General features: G+C 48.5%; 1 protein-coding gene across 1 annotated transcript in view; it reads left to right on the top strand.

Annotated features, from left to right (window-relative positions):
• Positions 1-2,150: 2,150 nt before the first annotated feature.
• Positions 2,151-18,216, top strand: part of LOC134990357 (zinc finger protein ZFP2-like) — a 34,453-nt gene continuing 18,387 nt past the window's right edge. The window contains exons 1-3 of the mRNA XM_063950681.1: positions 2,151-2,223; positions 2,342-2,439; positions 2,596-3,283. Coding sequence (XP_063806751.1) covers positions 2,190-2,223; positions 2,342-2,439; positions 2,596-3,283 — 820 coding nt within the window. The 5' untranslated portion in view covers positions 2,151-2,189. The remainder of the gene's footprint in view (positions 2,224-2,341; positions 2,440-2,595; positions 3,284-18,216) is intronic.

Genomic DNA, 18,216 nt, shown 5'->3' with positions numbered 1-18,216 from the left:
GTCAATAGAATGCTGATGTTTGTTTTGAGTTATGTATAAATGTCAAAAAACCAAATAAAAAAAGTACTTGATTTAAAAAAAAAAAAAAATGTATTAAAGTCACGGGGTTGGTGGCATGAGAAGAGATGAGAGATTGGAAATATGTTTGTTTGGCAGTGTCCAGGGCCTGATGATAGGAGTGGTAGGTGGTCTTATATGTGAGGAAGTCACTTGGATTCTGAGATTTACGCCACTGACGTTCTACTTTACGTGACAGTTTTTGTAGGTGTCTTGTTGATTTAGAGTGCCATGGTTGGCATCTAAGCCTACGTGGAGTGTGATGGGTAACTGGAGCCACTTCATCAAGGGCACTCTCTAGGGTCTTGTGCAGGTGGGATACAGCAGTGTCAGGTGTGGTAAATGTAGAGATTGGTGAGCGCAGTTGTTGCAGAGAAGTGGAAAGTTGTTGAAAATGTATATTGTTAGTATTTCTGCGGGTTAGAGGAGGCTTGCTAGGTTTTAGTGTCATAGAATTTAGAGTAATAGAAGAGATTGTGAAGGTTATCAGGTTGTGATCAGAGAGAGGGAAAGGAGTGTTAATGAATTCAGAAACTGAGCAGAGCCTGGTGAACACAAGATCAATGCAGTGGCCCTCCAAGTGAGTAGAGGACTCAGACCATTGGGTGAGGCCAAGAGAGGAGGTTAGAGAGAGGAGTTTGGAGGCATGAACAGATTGTGGACTGTCAAGAGCTATATTGAAATCGCCCATAATGATGGTGGAGATGTCAGAGGATAATATGTGTGGAAGCCAGGCAGAAAAATCTTCTAGAAATTGTTCTTTGGGTTGCCCAGGAGGGCGATAGATAGCTGCAACATGCAGAGAGAAGGGGAGGGGGGGGGGGGGGAGGATCCTGATAGAGTGAACTTCAAATGATGTGAATGCGATTGATGGAACTTAAGGTAGTGTATGTGAAAAATTGGGACAGTAAGATTCCAACCCCACCACCTTTACTATTACCAGGCCTGGGGGTGTGTGTGAAGTGGACAGGGGAGGCCGTGTCTGATTGTGTGAGCCATGTTTCTGTTATAGCCAGCAGATAAAAGTTGTGAGATATGAAGAGGTCATGGATGGATGGTAATATGTTACAAACAGAGCGTGCATTCCATAAGCCACATTTTAGTGACTTGGAAGGGGATGGGAGACTCGTGATATTTATGAGGTTAGATGGAGTTCTATGTTGTTTTGAGATAGCTGAGTGTGAGAGGGACAGGTGGTTGGGGCCTGGATTTGGTGATATGGCACCAGATAATAAAAGCAGAAGAGTGAGATAAATATTGGTGGATGTTTGCGAATGTTTATTCTGGTGGCCAATTGTGGTTGTCATAGTACTTGCAGAGAAGTAAGTATAAATCTCATGAGTGGTTAGAAGAGGGGAGTGGAGAATAGAAGCTGTAATGTGCACAGAGGGGTGAGTTTTAGGGTGAGTGTAAAAATGTTACATTTGGTGAGAATTCCATGAATTGAAATAAGAAACAGTAGTTTGATGAACATGCTGTGGTCGTTTGTGAGATAATTTTGGGTTAAGTGGTGTAGGAATAAGTTGTTTAAGTAAGTTACCTTTCCTTGATGGTGCTCAATGTTTGTTCAGCTGTTTTTTTAACTGTTCGGATAACACACTTCTTAATTCCACACTTATTAAATTCCACGCAAGCGACCCCCAGCAAGCTGACCCCTTGACATTACACAGTGACACCAGGGGACGTGCGTGGGTGATGACTGGAGAGGTGACTGCTGGGAATGGCGCATTATACAGTAACACCAGGGGACGTGCGTGGGTGATGACTGGAGAGGTGACTGCTGGGAATGGGGCATTATACAGTAACACCAGGGGATGTGTCTGGGTGATGACTGGAGAGGTGACTGCTAGTAATGGGACATTATACAGTAACACCAGGGGATGTGTCTGGGTGATGACTGTAGAGGTGACTGCTGGTAATGGGGCATTATACAGTAACACCAGGGGACGTGTCTGGGTGATGACTGGAGAGGTGATTGGTGGAAATGGGGCATTATACAGTAACACCGGGGGAATGTGTCTGGGGGATGACTGTATCACTGTGTGTGTATAAGGTGTCAGGATGTCACTGTCTATGTCTCCATGCAGGAGGAGGAGTATATAGAGGAACACAGGGGTCTGTACAAGGACGTGATGATGGAGAATCACCGGCCCCTCACATCACTGGGTAAGAGGAGACTGTCATGTATTGTACAGGGGAGAGCAGCTATGGGGGCCCCTATATACAAACATCATCTGATAATCACATATATACACTGTTCTCAGTCTTTGTGTGTCTCCTACAGATGGGCCCAGTAACAGAGATACCCCAGAGAGATGTCCCCGTCCTCTGTATTCCCAGGATTGTACAGAGGAGAATCACAGGATCCCACAGGAGGATCAGGTAGGTGGTATTTAGGATCTCCCCAATATACCAAAGTGACTGTCACTATATAATGTGTAGAGAAGCTGTGTGTCTTATACACTGATATTATACTGTTTCACCTCAGTTTAATCTAACACTATGCAAATGCCATTGTATTATTTTTTGGTTATTTAGGAAGAACGTTTGTCTGATATTAAAACAGAAGATAAAGAGGGAGAAGAAGAGAAGTATGTGATTGATATAAAGGCAGAATATATAGAGGGAGAAGAAGAGACGTATGTGACTGATATGAAGGCAGAAGATATAGAGGCAGAAGAAGAGACGTATGTGACTGATATGAAGGCAGAAGATATAGAGGGAGAAGAAGAGACGTATGTGACTGATATGAAGGAAGAAGATACAGAGGGAGAAGAAGAGACGTATGTGACTGATATGAAGGCAGAAGATATAGAGGGAGAAGAAGAGACGTATGTGACTGATATGAAGGCAGAAGATATAGAGGGAGAAGAAGAGACGTATGTGACTGATATAAAGGCAGAAGATATAGAGGGAGAAGAAGAGACGTATGTGACTGATATAAAGGCAGAAGATATAGAAGGAGAAGAAGAGACGTATGTGACTGATATAAAGGCAGAAGATATAGAGGGAGAAGAAGAGACGTATGTGACTGATATAAAGGCAGAAGATATAGAGGGAGAAGAAGAGACATATGTGACTGATATGAAGGCAGAAGATATGAAGGGAGAAGAAGAGACGTATGTGACTGATATAAAGGCAGAAGATATGAAGGGAGAAGAAGAGACGTATGTGAGGGGTGATCAGCAGTGTAAGGAGGAGGAGATCCCTACAGATATCAGCACAGGTGAGTAATAAACACTTATTACAGAAGTCACATATTCTCATTGCTCAGTCACTACAGCAATCTCTTATCCTACACCCTCCTCCGCCATCAGCCTTGTTCTCAGTTGGGTGTTTCTAACACAAGGCTATCCATGACAAATATCACATGTAGAGAGTTATTACACACTTATTATAATGTTATTAAAAGTAACAAGCAGAAGTTTATTATTAGTGATTATATATAAATGTGTATATATGTATGTATGTATGTATATAATATAATTAGTATTGTTTTTTGTGGAGTGCCTAATTTATATGCATTTTGTTAGATGATGCAGGTATGAAATATTTCCTGCTATACAGTAGACCTGAGCTCACCAAATACAATTCATATAAGATTCAGAAATAAAATGAAATTTGAATCTAGAACTTCAAGTAAAACAGATTAAAAGCTTATCACAAGTACATATCTGTATAATCATAAGACAAGCGTTTTGCACTTGTTCTCACCCTTGCATGGGCGGGCTCGTTCTTATCCACTCCATTTCACTCTAAATCCAAATTGCATGTCACCAACGCGTTTCATCAATAGTGACTTCTTCAGGGGTGTTTTCTGTTAAAGGCTTTATCCTCAAATATCAATTGTGTAGACTTGAAATAATTGTGTAACCTTCAGACAGTAATTGTGGACTTGTTCATGATGAACACATTCCTAATTACTTGTGAATAATAGTTCCTGCTCTGTGCAGTTCTGAGGTTATGACTTTAGGGAATGTAATGGTCAGATCCAATATTGCTCAATCTAAGGTCTCCCAGTAGCCTTACTACATACATAAATGTGTCTTGCACTCACTATTTTAACTAACAATAATAAACAGTGGAGTTTTAGTTCATGTATTGCTCAATGCATTTAAGCCTGCAGCCCCCGACAAGGGACCCCACTACACTGCAGGTCCTACTCTATTGCTCAAAATAATTACCATAAAAATAGCTATCTCATTAGTGTTAAACTTTAGGTGTGCTCTCAGCGGTGGAACAGTGGCCGAAAGGCTTGGATTGGTTTTTAGAGCACCAGTCTGACGTGCCACCACATCTAACGTGGCCCTCCAATTCACCAGATCTGGGACTGTGGGACTGTTTGGCTGGGTCCGGCATTGTTTTTTTGGTGCAGTTCCTGATGCGTTTGGAACGATTGGTGGTTGCTGGGCGCCTTAAATGCCTGTGATCCTGATTTCGCCCACTGTTCCGCCGCTGAGATTCTTGGTGTCCATGCTTCTTCCTCTGTAGATTGATACTACTCACTGTCTACGAGGGATCACCAACAAACAAATGCCGCCACCTCCTCCAGGCTATTGCCATGGTCTCGGCCAAAACCAATGGCTCCCCTTTGCCAGTCACATCACGTGCACGACCCATGGTTCCATCTAAAAAAGAAACAATGGTGGTCATTCCGAGTTGATCGCTCGTTGATTTTTTTTCGCAACGGAGCGATCAATCGCTAACGCGCATGCGCAATGTCCGCAGTGCGACTGCGCCAAGTAAATTTGCTATGCAGTTAGGTATTTTACTCACGGCATTACGAGGAATTTTCTTCGTTCTGGCAATCGTAATGTGATTGACAGGAAGTGGGTGTTTCTGGGCGGAAACTGGCCGTTTTATGGGTGTGTGTGAAACTGCATACAGTGATCGCGCCGAGCAGGAAAAATTGTGGGTCCCGGGGACCCCTCACTTTAAAAAATTGGGGTCCTACTTCACAGTTTCTGGGTCCCATAGCAATGTATGCTTTTGAGCTCCCCTTATGCCTCTCCACATAGCATTGAACCACCCAACATGGTTGATAGCAGTTATGGCAGTATTGGGAGGCAAGTAGGGGGTTAGGTGCAGGTAGTGCTGTAGGCAGTGTTAGGGGTAGGGAGGCATCAGTACCCAGGATTTGGTGCTTCCTGCTCCCCGTCAACTTTTAAGATCAGCTTCTCCGTGTCCTTCTTGAAGCCCTACCGCTATAACACGAGGTGTGTGCGTATGCTGGGCACTGTTTGAGTATGGGGTTGGTGAGTATGCTGGGCACTGTTTGAGTATGGGGTTGGTGAGTATGCTGGGCACTGTTTGAGTATGGGGTTGGTGAGTATGCTGGGCACTGTTTGAGTATGGGGTTGGTGAGTATGCTGGGCACTGCTTTGGTTTGGGGATTGTTTGTGTGTATGCTGAGCATTGTGTGGGTGTGGCAATTGTGTCTATGCTGAGCACTGTGTGTGGATATTGGATTTTATGTATGCTGGTCACTGTGTATGGGGGGATGTATCCTGGGCACTGTGGGTATTGAGTACCCATATACTAGGCGCTGTGTGTGCCAGGGTTGGGGTGTATAATGAGCACTGTGTGGGTATGGGTTGTGCGTATGATGGCCACTGTGCAGGTGTGTGGGTATAGAGGGTGCTATGAGCATTGTAAGTGTGTATAATGAGTACTGTGTGGGTATAGAGTGTTCTGAGAGCTGTGGGGGGTGTATAATAGGCACTGTGTGGTATAGGGGTGTGCAGATGATGGTCACTATGGGGGTGTGAATAATGAGCACTATGTGGGTATGGGGGTGTTTATAATGGGCACTGTGTGGGTATGTGGGGTAGAATGGGTGCAGTAGAGGTGGAAGGTGGTAGGATAGGTGCAGTACTGGTAGCAGGATGGGTGCAGTAGTGGTAGGAGGTAGGATAAGTGAAGTGGTAGCAGGATGGGTGCAGTAGTGGTATTATGTAGGATAGGTGCAGTAGTGGTAGCAGGGGGTAGGATAGGTGCAGTAGTGGTAGCAGGGGGTAGGATAGGTGCAGTGGTGGTAGCAGGGGGCAGGATGGGTGCAGTAGTGGTAGCAGGGGGCAGGATGGGTGCAGTAGTGGTAGCAGGGGGTAGGATAGGTGCAGTAGTGGTAGGGGGTAGGATAGGTCCAGTAGTGGTAGCAGGGGGAAGGATAGGTGCAGTAGTGGTAGCAGGGGGAAGGACAGGTGCAGTAGTGGTAGCAGGGGGTAGGATAGGTGCAGTAGTGGTAGCAGGGGGTAGGATAGGTGCAGTAGTGGTAGGGGGTAGGATAGGTGCAGTAGTGGTAGCAGGGGGTAGGATAGGTGCAGTACTGGTAGCAGGGGGTAGGATAGGTGCAGTAGTGGTAGCAGCGGGTAGGATAGGTGCAGTAGTGGTAGCAGGGGGTAGGATAGGTGCAGTACTGGTAGCAGGGGGTAGGATAGGTGCAGTAGTGGTAGCAGGGGGTAGGACAGGTGCAGTAGTGGTAGCAGGGGGTAGGATAGGTGCAGTAGTGGTAGCAGGGGGAAGGACAGGTGCAGTAGTGGTAGCAGGGGGTAGGATAGGTGCAGTAGTGGTAGCAGGGGGTAGGATAGGTGCAGTAGTGGTAGCAGGGGGTAGGATAGGTGCAGTAGTGGTAGTAGGGGGTAAGATAGGTGCAGTAGTAGTAGCAGGGGGTAGGATAGGTGCAGTAGTGGTAGGGGGTAGGATAGGTGCAGTAGTGGTAGCAGGGGGTAAGATAGGTGCAGTAGTAGTAGCAGGGGGTAGGATAGGTGCAGTAGTGGTAGCAGGGGGTAAGATAGGTGCAGTAGTGGTAGTAGGGGGTAGGATAGGTGCAGTAGTGGTAGGGGGTAGGATAGGTGCAGTAGTGGTAGCAGGGGGTAAGATAGGTGCAGTAGTAGTAGCAGGGGGTAGGATAGGTGCAGTAGTGGTAGCAGGGGGTAGGATAGGTGCAGTAGTGGTAGCAGGGGTAGGATAGGTGCAGTAGGGGGTAAGAAAGGTGCAGTAGTGGTAGCAGGGGTAGGATAGGTGCAGTAGGGGGTAAGATAGGTGCAGTAGTGGTAGCAGGGGGTAGGATAGGTGTAGTAGTGGTAGCAGGGGGTAAGATAGGTGCAGTAGTGGTAGCAGGGGGTAAGATAGGTGCAGTAGTAGTAGCAGGGGGTAGGATAGGTGCAGTAGTGGTAGGGGGTAGGATAGGTGCAGTAGTGGTAGCAGGGGGTAAGATAGGTGCAGTAGTAGTAGCAGGGGGTAGGATAGGTGCAGTAGTGGTAGGGGGAAGGATAGGTGCAGTAGTGGTAGCAGGGGGTAAGATAGGTGCAGTAGTGGTAGGGGGAAGGATAGGTGCAGTAGTGGTAGGAGGTAGGATAGGTGCAGTAGTGGTAGCAGGGGGTAGGATAGGTGCAGCAGTGGTAGCAGGGGGTAGGATAGGTGCAGTAGTGGTAGCAGGGGGTAGGATAGGTGCAGCAGTGGTAGGGGGTAGGATAGGTGCAGTAGTGGTAGCAGGGGGTAGGATAGGTGCAGTAGTGGTAGGGGGCAGGATGGGTGCAGTAGTGGTACCAGGGGGTAGGATAGGTGCAGTAGTGGTACCAGGGGGTAAGATAGGTGCAGTAGTGGTGGTAGCAGGATGGGTGCAGTAATGGAAAGGGGCAGGATAGGTGCAGTAGTGGTAGCAGGGGGTAGGATAGGTGCAGTAGTGGTAGCAGGGGGCAGGATGGGTGCAGTAGTGGTACCAGGGGGTAGGATAGGTGCAGTAGTGGTACCAGGGTGTAAGATAGGTGCTGTAGTGGTGCTAACAGAGGGCAGGATGGGTGCAGTAATGGTAAGAGGCAGGATGGGAGCAGTAGTGGTGGTAGCAGGGGGCAGGATGGGTGCAGTAGTGGTAGCAGGGGGCAGGATGGGTGTAATAATGGCAGCAGAGGGTAAGATAGGTGCAGCAGTGGTAGGGGGCAGGTTGGGTGCAGCAGTTGTGGTAGCAGGGGGCAGGATGGGTGCAGTAATGGTAGCAGGGGGTAAGATAGGTGCAGCAGTGGTAGGGGGCAGGTTGGGTGCAGCAGTTGTGGTAGCAGGGGGCAGGATGGGTGCAGTAGTGGTAGCAGGTGGAAGGATAGGGGCAGTAGTGGTGGTAGCAGGATGGGTGCAGTAGTGGTAGGGGGTAGGATAGGTGCAGTAATGGTAGCAGGGGGTAGGATAGGTGCAGTACTGGTAGCAGGGGGTAGGATAGGTGCAGTAATGGTAGCAGGGGGCAGGATGGGTGCAGTAGTGGTAGCAGGGGGAAGGATAGGTGCAGTAGTGGTAGCAGGGGGTAGGATAGGTGCAGTAGTGGTAGCAGGGGGGTAAGATAGGTGCAGTAATGGTAGCAGAGGGTAAGATAGGTGCAGCAGTGGTAGGGGGTAGGATGGGTGCAGTAGTGGTAGCAGGGGGTAGGATAGGTGCAGTAGTGGTAGCAGGGGGTAGGATAGGTGCAGTACTGGTAGCAGGGGGTAGGATAGGTGCAGTAGTGGTAGCAGGGGGTAGGACAGGTGCAGTAGTGGTAGCAGGGGGTAGGATAGGTGCAGTAGTGGTAGCAGGGGGAAGGACAGGTGCAGTAGTGGTAGCAGGGGGTAGGATAGGTGCAGTAGTGGTAGCAGGGGGTAGGATAGGTGCAGTAGTGGTAGCAGGGGGTAGGATAGGTGCAGTAGTGGTAGTAGGGGGTAAGATAGGTGCAGTAGTAGTAGCAGGGGGTAGGATAGGTGCAGTAGTGGTAGGGGGTAGGATAGGTGCAGTAGTGGTAGCAGGGGGTAAGATAGGTGCAGTAGTAGTAGCAGGGGGTAGGATAGGTGCAGTAGTGGTAGGGGGTAGGATAGGTGCAGTAGTGGTAGCAGGGGGTAAGATAGGTGCAGTAGTAGTAGCAGGGGGTAGGATAGGTGCAGTAGTGGTAGCAGGGGGTAGGATAGGTGCAGTAGTGGTAGCAGGGGTAGGATAGGTGCAGTAGGGGGTAAGATAGGTGCAGTAGTGGTAGCAGGGGTAGGATAGGTGCAGTAGGGGGTAAGATAGGTGCAGTAGTGGTAGCAGGGGGTAGGATAGGTGTAGTAGTGGTAGCAGGGGGTAAGATAGGTGCAGTAGTGGTGGCAGGGGGTAAGATAGGTGCAGTAGTAGTAGCAGGGGGTAGGATAGGTGCAGTAGTGGTAGGGGGTAGGATAGGTGCAGTAGTGGTAGCAGGGGGTAAGATAGGTGCAGTAGTAGTAGCAGGGGGTAGGATAGGTGCAGTAGTGGTAGGGGGAAGGATAGGTGCAGTAGTGGTAGCAGGGGGTAAGATAGGTGCAGTAGTGGTAGGGGGAAGGATAGGTGCAGTAGTGGTAGGAGGTAGGATAGGTGCAGTAGTGGTAGCAGGGGGTAGGATAGGTGCAGCAGTGGTAGCAGGGGGTAGGATAGGTGCAGTAGTGGTAGCAGGGGGTAGGATAGGTGCAGCAGTGGTAGGGGGTAGGATAGGTGCAGTAGTGGTAGCAGGGGGTAGGATAGGTGCAGCAGTGGTAGGGGGCAGGATGGGTGCAGTAGTGGTACCAGGGGGTAGGATAGGTGCAGTAGTGGTACCAGGGGGTAAGATAGGTGCAGTAGTGGTGGTAGCAGGATGAGTGCAGTAATGGAAAGGGGCAGGATAGGTGCAGTAGTGGTAGCAGGGGGTAGGATAGGTGCAGTAGTGGTAGCAGGGGGCAGGATGGGTGCAGTAGTGGTACCAGGGGGTAGGATAGGTGCAGTAGTGGTACCAGGGTGTAAGATAGGTGCTGTAGTGGTGCTAACAGAGGGCAGGATGGGTGCAGTAATGGTAAGAGGCAGGATGGGAGCAGTAGTGGTGGTAGCAGGGGGCAGGATGGGTGCAGTAGTGGTAGCAGGGGGCAGGATGGGTGTAGTAATGGTAGCAGAGGGTAAGATAGGTGCAGCAGTGGTAGGGGGCAGGTTGGGTGCAGCAGTTGTGGTAGCAGGGGGCAGGATGGGTGCAGTAATGGTAGCAGGGGGTAAGATAGGTGCAGCAGTGGTAGGGGGCAGGTTGGGTGCAGCAGTTGTGGTAGCAGGGGGCAGGATGGGTGCAGTAGTGGTAGCAGGTGGAAGGATAGGGGCAGTAGTGGTGGTAGCAGGATGGGTGCAGTAGTGGTAGGGGGTAGGATAGGTGCAGTAATGGTAGCAGGGGGTAGGATAGGTGCAGTACTGGTAGCAGGGGGTAGGATAGGTGCAGTAATGGTAGCAGGGGGCAGGATGGGTGCAGTAGTGGTAGCAGGGGGAAGGATAGGTGCAGTAGTGGTAGCAGGGGGTAGGATAGGTGCAGTAGTGGTAGCAGGGGGGTAAGATAGGTGCAGTAATGGTAGCAGAGGGTAAGATAGGTGCAGCAGTGGTAGGGGGTAGGATGGGTGCAGTAGTGGTAGCAGGGGGTAGGATAGGTGCAGTAGTGGTAGCAGGGGGCAGGATGGGTGCAGTAGTGGTAGCAGGGGGTAGGATAGGTGCAGTAGTGGTAGCAGGGGGTAGGATAGGTGCAGTAGTGGTAGCAGGGGGTAGGATAGGTGCAGTAGTGGTAGGGGGTAGGATAGGTGCAGTAGTGGTAGTAGGGGGTAGGATAGGTGCAGTAGTGGTAGCAGGGGGTAGGATAGGTGCAGTAGTGGTAGTAGGGGGTAGGATAGGTGCAGTAGTGGTAGCAGCGGGTAGGATAGGTGCAGTAGTGGTAGCAGGGGGAAGGATAGGTGCAGTAGTGGTAGCAGGGGGTAGGATAGGTGCAGTAGTGGTAGCAGGGGGTAGGATAGGTGCAGTAGTGGTAGGGGGTAAGATAGGTGCAGTAGTAGTAGCAGGGGGTAGGATAGGTGCAGTAGTGGTAGCAGGGGGTAGGATAGGTGCAGTAGTGGTAGTAGGGGGTAGGATAGGTGCAGTAGTGGTAGCAGCGGGTAGGATAGGTGCAGTAGTGGTAGCAGGGGGAAGGATAGGTGCAGTAGTGGTAGCAGGGGGTAGGATAGGTGCAGTAGTGGTAGCAGGGGGTAGGATAGGTGCAGTAGTGGTAGGGGGTAGGATAGGTGCAGTAGTGGTAGTAGGGGGTAGGATAGGTGCAGTAGTGGTAGCAGGGGGTAGGATAGGTGCAGTAGTGGTAGCAAGGGGGTAAGATAGGTGCAGTAATGGTAGCAGAGGGTAAGATAGGTGCAGCAGTGGTAGGGGGTAGGATGGGTGCAGTAGTGGTAGCAGGGGGTAGGATAGGTGCAGTAGTGGTAGCAGGGGGCAGGATGGGTGCAGTAGTGGTAGCAGGGGGTAAGATAGGTGCAGTAGTGGTAGCAGGGGGGTAAGATAGGTGCAGTAGTGGTGGTAGCAGGATGGGTGCAGTAGTGGTAGCAGGGGGTAAGATAGGTGCAGTAGTGGTAGCAGGGGGGTAAGATAGGTGTAGTAGTGGTAGCAGGGGGTAAGATAGGTGCAGTAGTGGTAGCAGGGGGGTAAGATAGGTGCAGTAGTGGTAGCAGGGGGGTAAGATAGGTGCAGTAGTGGTGGTAGCAGGATGGGTGCAGTAGTGGTAGCAGGGGGTAAGATAGGTGCAGTAGTGGTAGCAGGGGGTAAGATAGGTGTAGTAGTGGTAGCAGGGGGTAAGATAGGTGTAGTAGTGGTAGCAGGGGGCAGGATGGGTGAAGTAGTGGTAGCAGGGGGTAAGATAGGTGCAGTAGTGGTAGCAGGGGGCAGGATGGGTGCAGTAGTGGTAGCAGGGGGTAAGATAGGTGCAGTAGTGGTAGCAGGGGGTAGGATAGGTGCAGTAGTGGTAGCAGGGGGTAGGATAGGTGCAGTAGTGGTAGCAGGGGGTAGGATAGGTGCAGTAGTGGTAGCAGGGGGTAGGATAGGTGCAGTAGTGGTAGCAGGGGTAAGATAGGTGCAGTAGTGGTAGCAGAGGGGTAAGATAGGTGCAGTAGTGGTAGCAGAGGGTAAGATAGGTGCAGCAGTGGTAGGGGGCAGGATAGGTGCAGTAGCGGTAGCAGGGGGTAGGATAGGTGCAGTAGTGGTAGCAGGGGGTAGGATAGGTGCAGTAGTGGTAGCAGGGGTAAGATAGGTGCAGTAGTGGTAGCAGGGGGGTAAGATAGGTGCAGCAGTGGTAGGGGGCAGGATGGGTGCAGTAGTGGTAGTAGCAGGGGGCAGGATGGGTGCAGTAGTGGTAGCAGGGGGTAAGATAGGTGCAGGATGGGTGCAGTAGTGGTAGCAGGGGGCAGGATGTGTGTATTAGTAGTTGGGAGTGGAACGGACGCTGGGGGAATAAGATGCAGCGTAACAGGACGCGCCCCAGTTTCCCGCTTGCACCTTCACAGGTATAATGTGCAGGTATTGGCCATTAAATACATATAGGAAAGGCCCGCCCACACGTTCATGAAACGAAAGATTTAACACCATTCCCCCAGGTCGCATTTTTTATCACTCGTGATAGCCACCTGCATGTATGTGAAACTGTAGATTGATCACTCGCTAGTAACCACCCGCATGTCTGTGAACCATCAAATTGTCTCGTTGATCTCAGACCCCGCACTCTCTTCATGAGCCCGCCCGCAACGCTCTGACCTCTTGATACTTTGCGGTAGCCTCGACCGCACTGACATGTTCCGCTGGCCCCAGCTCATGTTCTCTGCAGCAGACCCACTGGGCTGCCCGTGGTGAAGGCGCTCCTCTCCTTCTCCTCTGCTCCCTCCAGCATCTTCCATACCCGTCATCGTGATATCCCCGCCCGGTTGCCAGCTGCACATTCAATGGGTTGGAGGCAGGGTAGGGAGGAGGGACAGACGTCTGAGGTGGCGCTTGCATTGGGAGACGCTACCGGCAGCGATTGGATGTTGAGAAGCTGCCGGCGGCTATTGGCTGGTGAGGCAGGGCTTGGTGATTTCTCTTGGCTGTGAAGCGACAGTCAGCGAAAAACAGCGCGTCCTGCTGGACCCGCTCACTTTTAAAATCCGAGTCCTTCTCTGCCCATAGCGCGTAAAAACGCTCCAAAGCGCGTATTTTGCGATCACTGTGCATATTTCTCCCTCACTCCCTGTCAGCCGCCATTACACGGAGCAGCGCTGTTCCTGGGACTGCTGGGGCAAATCCTCCTCTGTAAAGCCGTCTGATCGCCAGCGCTGTGCATATTACAGGACACTTAAGTATTCTACCTGTCACTGGGACAGTGTTAGATAAGAAAGAGTGCATACAGTCAGGGTTGTGCGGTACAAACTCCCTGTGATATACATCCAGTACCTACTGTGCATTGTTATATCTACTGTTTACATATATAGCTCTACTGAGTATTACTTTGTATTGCTAGTCCGGTGCAGTTTTATGTGGTATAATTCCTGCATGGTACGCTTGTGTCTATATATGTGTGTGTGTGCATGTAGCTGCTGCGTGGCTGACATCTTGGATATTTCCCTCGGCTTGCTACTCCTATATTCTGTAACCTGAGAGCTCAGAGTGTCAGGTTTTCTGAATAATATAGGTATTTCACAAGATATACTTGCTGTGTATTTTTCTTTGTGATTTATAGTCACTTTATATATTTATATACATATATCTCTTGGTTCCCGGTTTGGGCTGACAGGATAGTCACCCTGCACTGGGAGTTCTTGCTAGGTATTTCGCTGCTATGATTGTACCAGGTTGCCTGATATTGTGCTTATTATTATTATGTCAGCTACACGAGGCATCGACGCTGGGGCTTCTCCCACATTGCATGGCGGTGATGCTGCAGACACTTTGGAGGAATATATGGCAGCAGAGAGTTCAGGTTCAGGGGGTTCCTTACCCCCCTGTGGGTCTGTAGCGCCGGGAGCAACTAATGACCCACCTTGGGCTACCTTTTCCACGTTGTTACATACGCTGGTAACTAAACGGGCGCCCCCTGTGGGACCACCTGTGCCAGTGCAGCAGTTTATGGTCCCTGCAGTCTATATGCCATGGGCGGATCGAATCTCAACTCAGTTACAGCACTTGAACGATCACTGACTAGATCTAAATCTCACTCTCGCCCACCTAAGACGCCTTCTAAACGGGTTATTACCTCCTCCCAATCCACCGCTGTCCTGTACACATCCTCTGAGGAGGATGGTGCATATACTGATCCCACAGACACTGACTCAGATGCTTCTGATGGGGTAGGAAAGTCTATGGTGGATGTCCCTGATTTGTGGAGGCTTTCGGGCTCATTCTTCAGGTCTCTGATGAACCTGGGCCTGTGGCTGTCTCTAAAAATCCGGACAGATTTAAACGTATGAAAATGGTTAAACAGGTTTTACCTCTTTTTCAACACTTGGCTGACATACTTCAGGAATCCTGTGAAAACCCGGGAACAAAATTCACACTGCATAAGAGACTGTTGGCTCGCTATCCTCTCTCTGCAGAGCTATGTAAAAATTGGGAAATTCCTCCGCCTGTAGATTCTCATGTGGCACGCATGGTAGTTTCCTCTGCTCTGCCAGTAACTACCGTCACCTCTCTGAGGGCACCGACGGATAGACGTGTGGAGGGTTGTTTGAAAGCGATTTACACCCGAACGGGGGCTGTGCATAGGCCAACCATTGCAGCAACATGGGCTGCTAAAGTTGAGGCGTGGGCTCCAGAACTAGAAGCGGAGCTGCCTTCTAACGCATCTGAGCATGCTCGACAATGTCTCTCTTATATTGCCACGGCTTCTCGGTACCTTAAGGAGGCGGCCTCCGATGCCGGGGTGCTGGCGGCCAAGGCTACTACTACGTCCGTCTTGGCCAGACGTATCCTTTGGTTGAGATCCTAGTTGGTGGATATGGATTCCAAGAAAACCCTGGCGGTGCTTCCTTTCAAGGGAGACATTCTCTTTGGAGACCTCAATAAGATTGTGGCTGATCTGGCTTCCGCACAAACAGCCTGCCTACCTAGTACTGCTCCGAAGGCTAAAAGTACTTTTCCCTCATCCCTTTCATCCTCCAGGAAAAGCAAAAGGTCAGGCATACCCGAAACAAGCTTGTGCTTCCAAACCTGCCAAGCCCAGACCTAAGCGGGCCTGCCCGTCAGCCTGCTTCCAAGACTGACAAGCTGGCCGCATGATGGGGCGGGCCTCCCCCTGGGGGATCCCAGAGTAGGGGACCGACTTCTAGGTTTTGCCCAGGAATGGTTGAAGACCACTTCAGATGCCTGGGTCTGGGAATTTGTCACTCGAGATTACGCCGTATCCTTCAAGAAACATCCCCCTCAATGATTTTGCCTGACAGATGTCCCTCTGGATCCGGTAAAAGCAAACACTCTTCATTAGGTAGTACATTCCCTCCTGACTACAGGAGTGGTGGGTACAGGTGCCTCTGACTCAGAGGCAAGGGGTACTATTCACCACTGTTCCTAGTCCCGAAACCGAATGGGTCCTCTCTGCCCATTCTCAATCTCAAGGCATTAAACAAGTATGTGGAAGTCTCCAAGTTTCGTATGGAAACTCTCCGCTCTATTGTTCTGGCCTTGGAGCCTGGGGACTATATGGTCTTCCTGGACATACAGGATGCCTGCCTCCATATTCCTATTGCACTGTCACATCAGCAGTGCCTGCGGTTTGCAGTGGGCAACCTCCATTACCAATTTCGGGTGTTGCCTTTTGGTTTGACAACGGCTCCTCGTGTTTTCACCAAAGTTATGGCGGTGATGACGGCTGCACTCCGCCGTCAAGGAGTCAGGATCCTGCCGTATCTGGACGATTTGTTGATCCTAGCAAATTCTCCAGAAGTTCTCCTGTGCACCTGGGAGCGTTATTGGACACTCACAACCAGCGGTTGTTCTTGTCTCAGGAGAAAGCCCTGAAACTTCAGGATAAGATTCGTTGCTTCCTATCCGCAAGTGTCGATACATTCGGCAATGCAAGTACTAGGTCTCCAAATATAATTTTCAATATACACTCAACGTTACTTGAGTGTATATGAATATTTGATCGGGCGCACAAAAGCAAATATATCTACCTGTAAACACACGGAAAAAAGGTTTTATCTTTTGTCAATACATATAATAAATAGCTTCCAATAGCAGCTCCTATGGGACAACTGGATGTCAAGATAAGATAAATATATAAATCTCTGATAAACTAGAGACAAACATAAGGAGCGCTGGTTTAAAATTCAATTCATAAATTTAATATCAATTTAAACACACATAGTATAGTAAAAACTCAATTGAGTATCTATATAAGCTGACGCTTCAATAAGCTCATAACAGTGCACATAACTGTATTTAAAAGTTCAAAGATAGATTCCAATCATGATCTACAGCAACAGAAATCAGCTGGTAATTGTCGGTCAAAGCTTAATTAGCAATCCAGGGTTCCTTTTATCTGCCTTTCAGTTGTAATTATGTCCTCCAAGTGCGCAGATGATTAGAGAGCATAGAATGGTTTTATGATAATTCAGATTAGACCTCTATAGCAGTTCAATTATCCGTTTAGTATAATCACACAGACAATGCAGAAGATGGAATTACCAGACCAGGCTGTCACGGAAATTTCTCCACCAAATTGCTAGTATTTTTCAAGCTGACACTGCATGGATACTTAACGGTGTTGGACCCAGCGGTCAGGATGTCCCGGGAGGGCTTGCCGGATATGGCGGTCACGGCGTTCGGTCCTCACAACTGGTAGACGCACTGAAAGGTTTGCACACGGAGGAAACGAGTGGCAGGGAACCAGGCTGACTGTAGCATACACGGTGCACAATGGAGCGTCCTCTACGCGTTTCTCCGCTCTAGTGGTAAGCGGTTTCCTCAGGAGGTTAATACAGGTGTCCATAGCAGGTATGCTTATAAAGTCCATTCAGCCAATAAGAAAGTCTCATTCGTTTGGACTACACCTGTATTTAATTGATGCACCAGCTTAATTTATTCAGAGGAAATAAACCTATCTATCTTTATAGGGAAAACTCTATCAATCGATAAAACATGCTTAAGGGAGATTACATGTATCTAAATTCTTTGTTGACACATCAATAATTGCATACAGGTATATAAATTATAGTATTCTACATAACAACATTTCCTTATTTCATTATTATTTAATTTATGGCATCACAGAGAACATAAGTATCATTTAAACAGAAAATGCCTATAGCACTCCTAATATTACTAAGAGCTTTGGTTTAAGCATAAGTTTCAATAGCTCATCAGGTAAGTTCTAGGACTCCAGCTCCCAAGGTCACAGGATCGAGCCACAGCGAGACCCACAACAAAATCAGATCACAACCTTAATTTATATAGTTATTTACTTTAGCTTTTTTAAATAGACAATATTTCAACATTGCCAGACCTAGACTAATAAAGTTTTTTTATATATATAAAAAAAAAATTTTTTTTATAAAATATATATATATATATATATAACCAGACACCCACAAGAAAAAAGTAATAGTATTCTATAGATACATAGTCACACAATATTGGGCCATAGACTAATTTGTCATATGTTGTTCATTTCAATGTTTTCGTTCAAACCCATTGGAACAAGGGTATTGAGCGAACAGATCCAATACGCCTCTCGCTTGCAGAGGCGATTGAACCTATTGCCACCTCTTGGGGTCTCTTCTATGTGCTCAATGCCCTTAATAGAGATAACCTTAATGTCCCCCTCATGTGATTGAACCACATGTCTGGGCACACTGTGCGTGAGTGACTTCTTGTTAATTAGTCTTCTATGTTCTAAGAACCGTGTGTTGAGTGACCGGGTAGTACGACCTACATACTGCAGGCCACATATGCAAGTTATTACATATATAACATATGTGGTCTGACAGGTAATGGATCCGATAATACTAAATTTATAATTCCCAGTGTCTTTCGGGGCTGAAAAGTCATGGCTCTCTGAATCAATGAATCTACAGGTGATACATCTGGGTTTAAAACATTTCTTACATTGTCCTCTCTGTGCCTGAGATATATGAGGCTTCTTAGTGCAGTAAGTAGAAATGGGTTTGAAATAACTGGGTGAAAGATGGTTTTGTAGGTTATTAGCTCTTTTGAAAACTATTCTAGGTTTATCATTCAAACACCCTGATAGCACCTTGTCCATCTTTAACACAGAGAAGTTTTTTGTCAGGATATCTCTAATCTTATTTGATGAATTATTAAATCTTGAAATAAAGAGTGGTTCATTATTTTCTGATATATAACTGATCTTCTTTTTTTCAGATTTATCTAGTAGAGTCTCCTGCCTACATT

Source organism: Pseudophryne corroboree, unplaced genomic scaffold (assembly GCF_028390025.1).
Source record: "Pseudophryne corroboree isolate aPseCor3 unplaced genomic scaffold, aPseCor3.hap2 scaffold_1163, whole genome shotgun sequence".
NCBI lineage: Eukaryota > Metazoa > Chordata > Amphibia > Anura > Myobatrachidae > Pseudophryne > Pseudophryne corroboree.
Note: the sequence above shows the minus strand (reverse complement) of the source record. Positions and strands in the feature narration are given on the sequence as shown.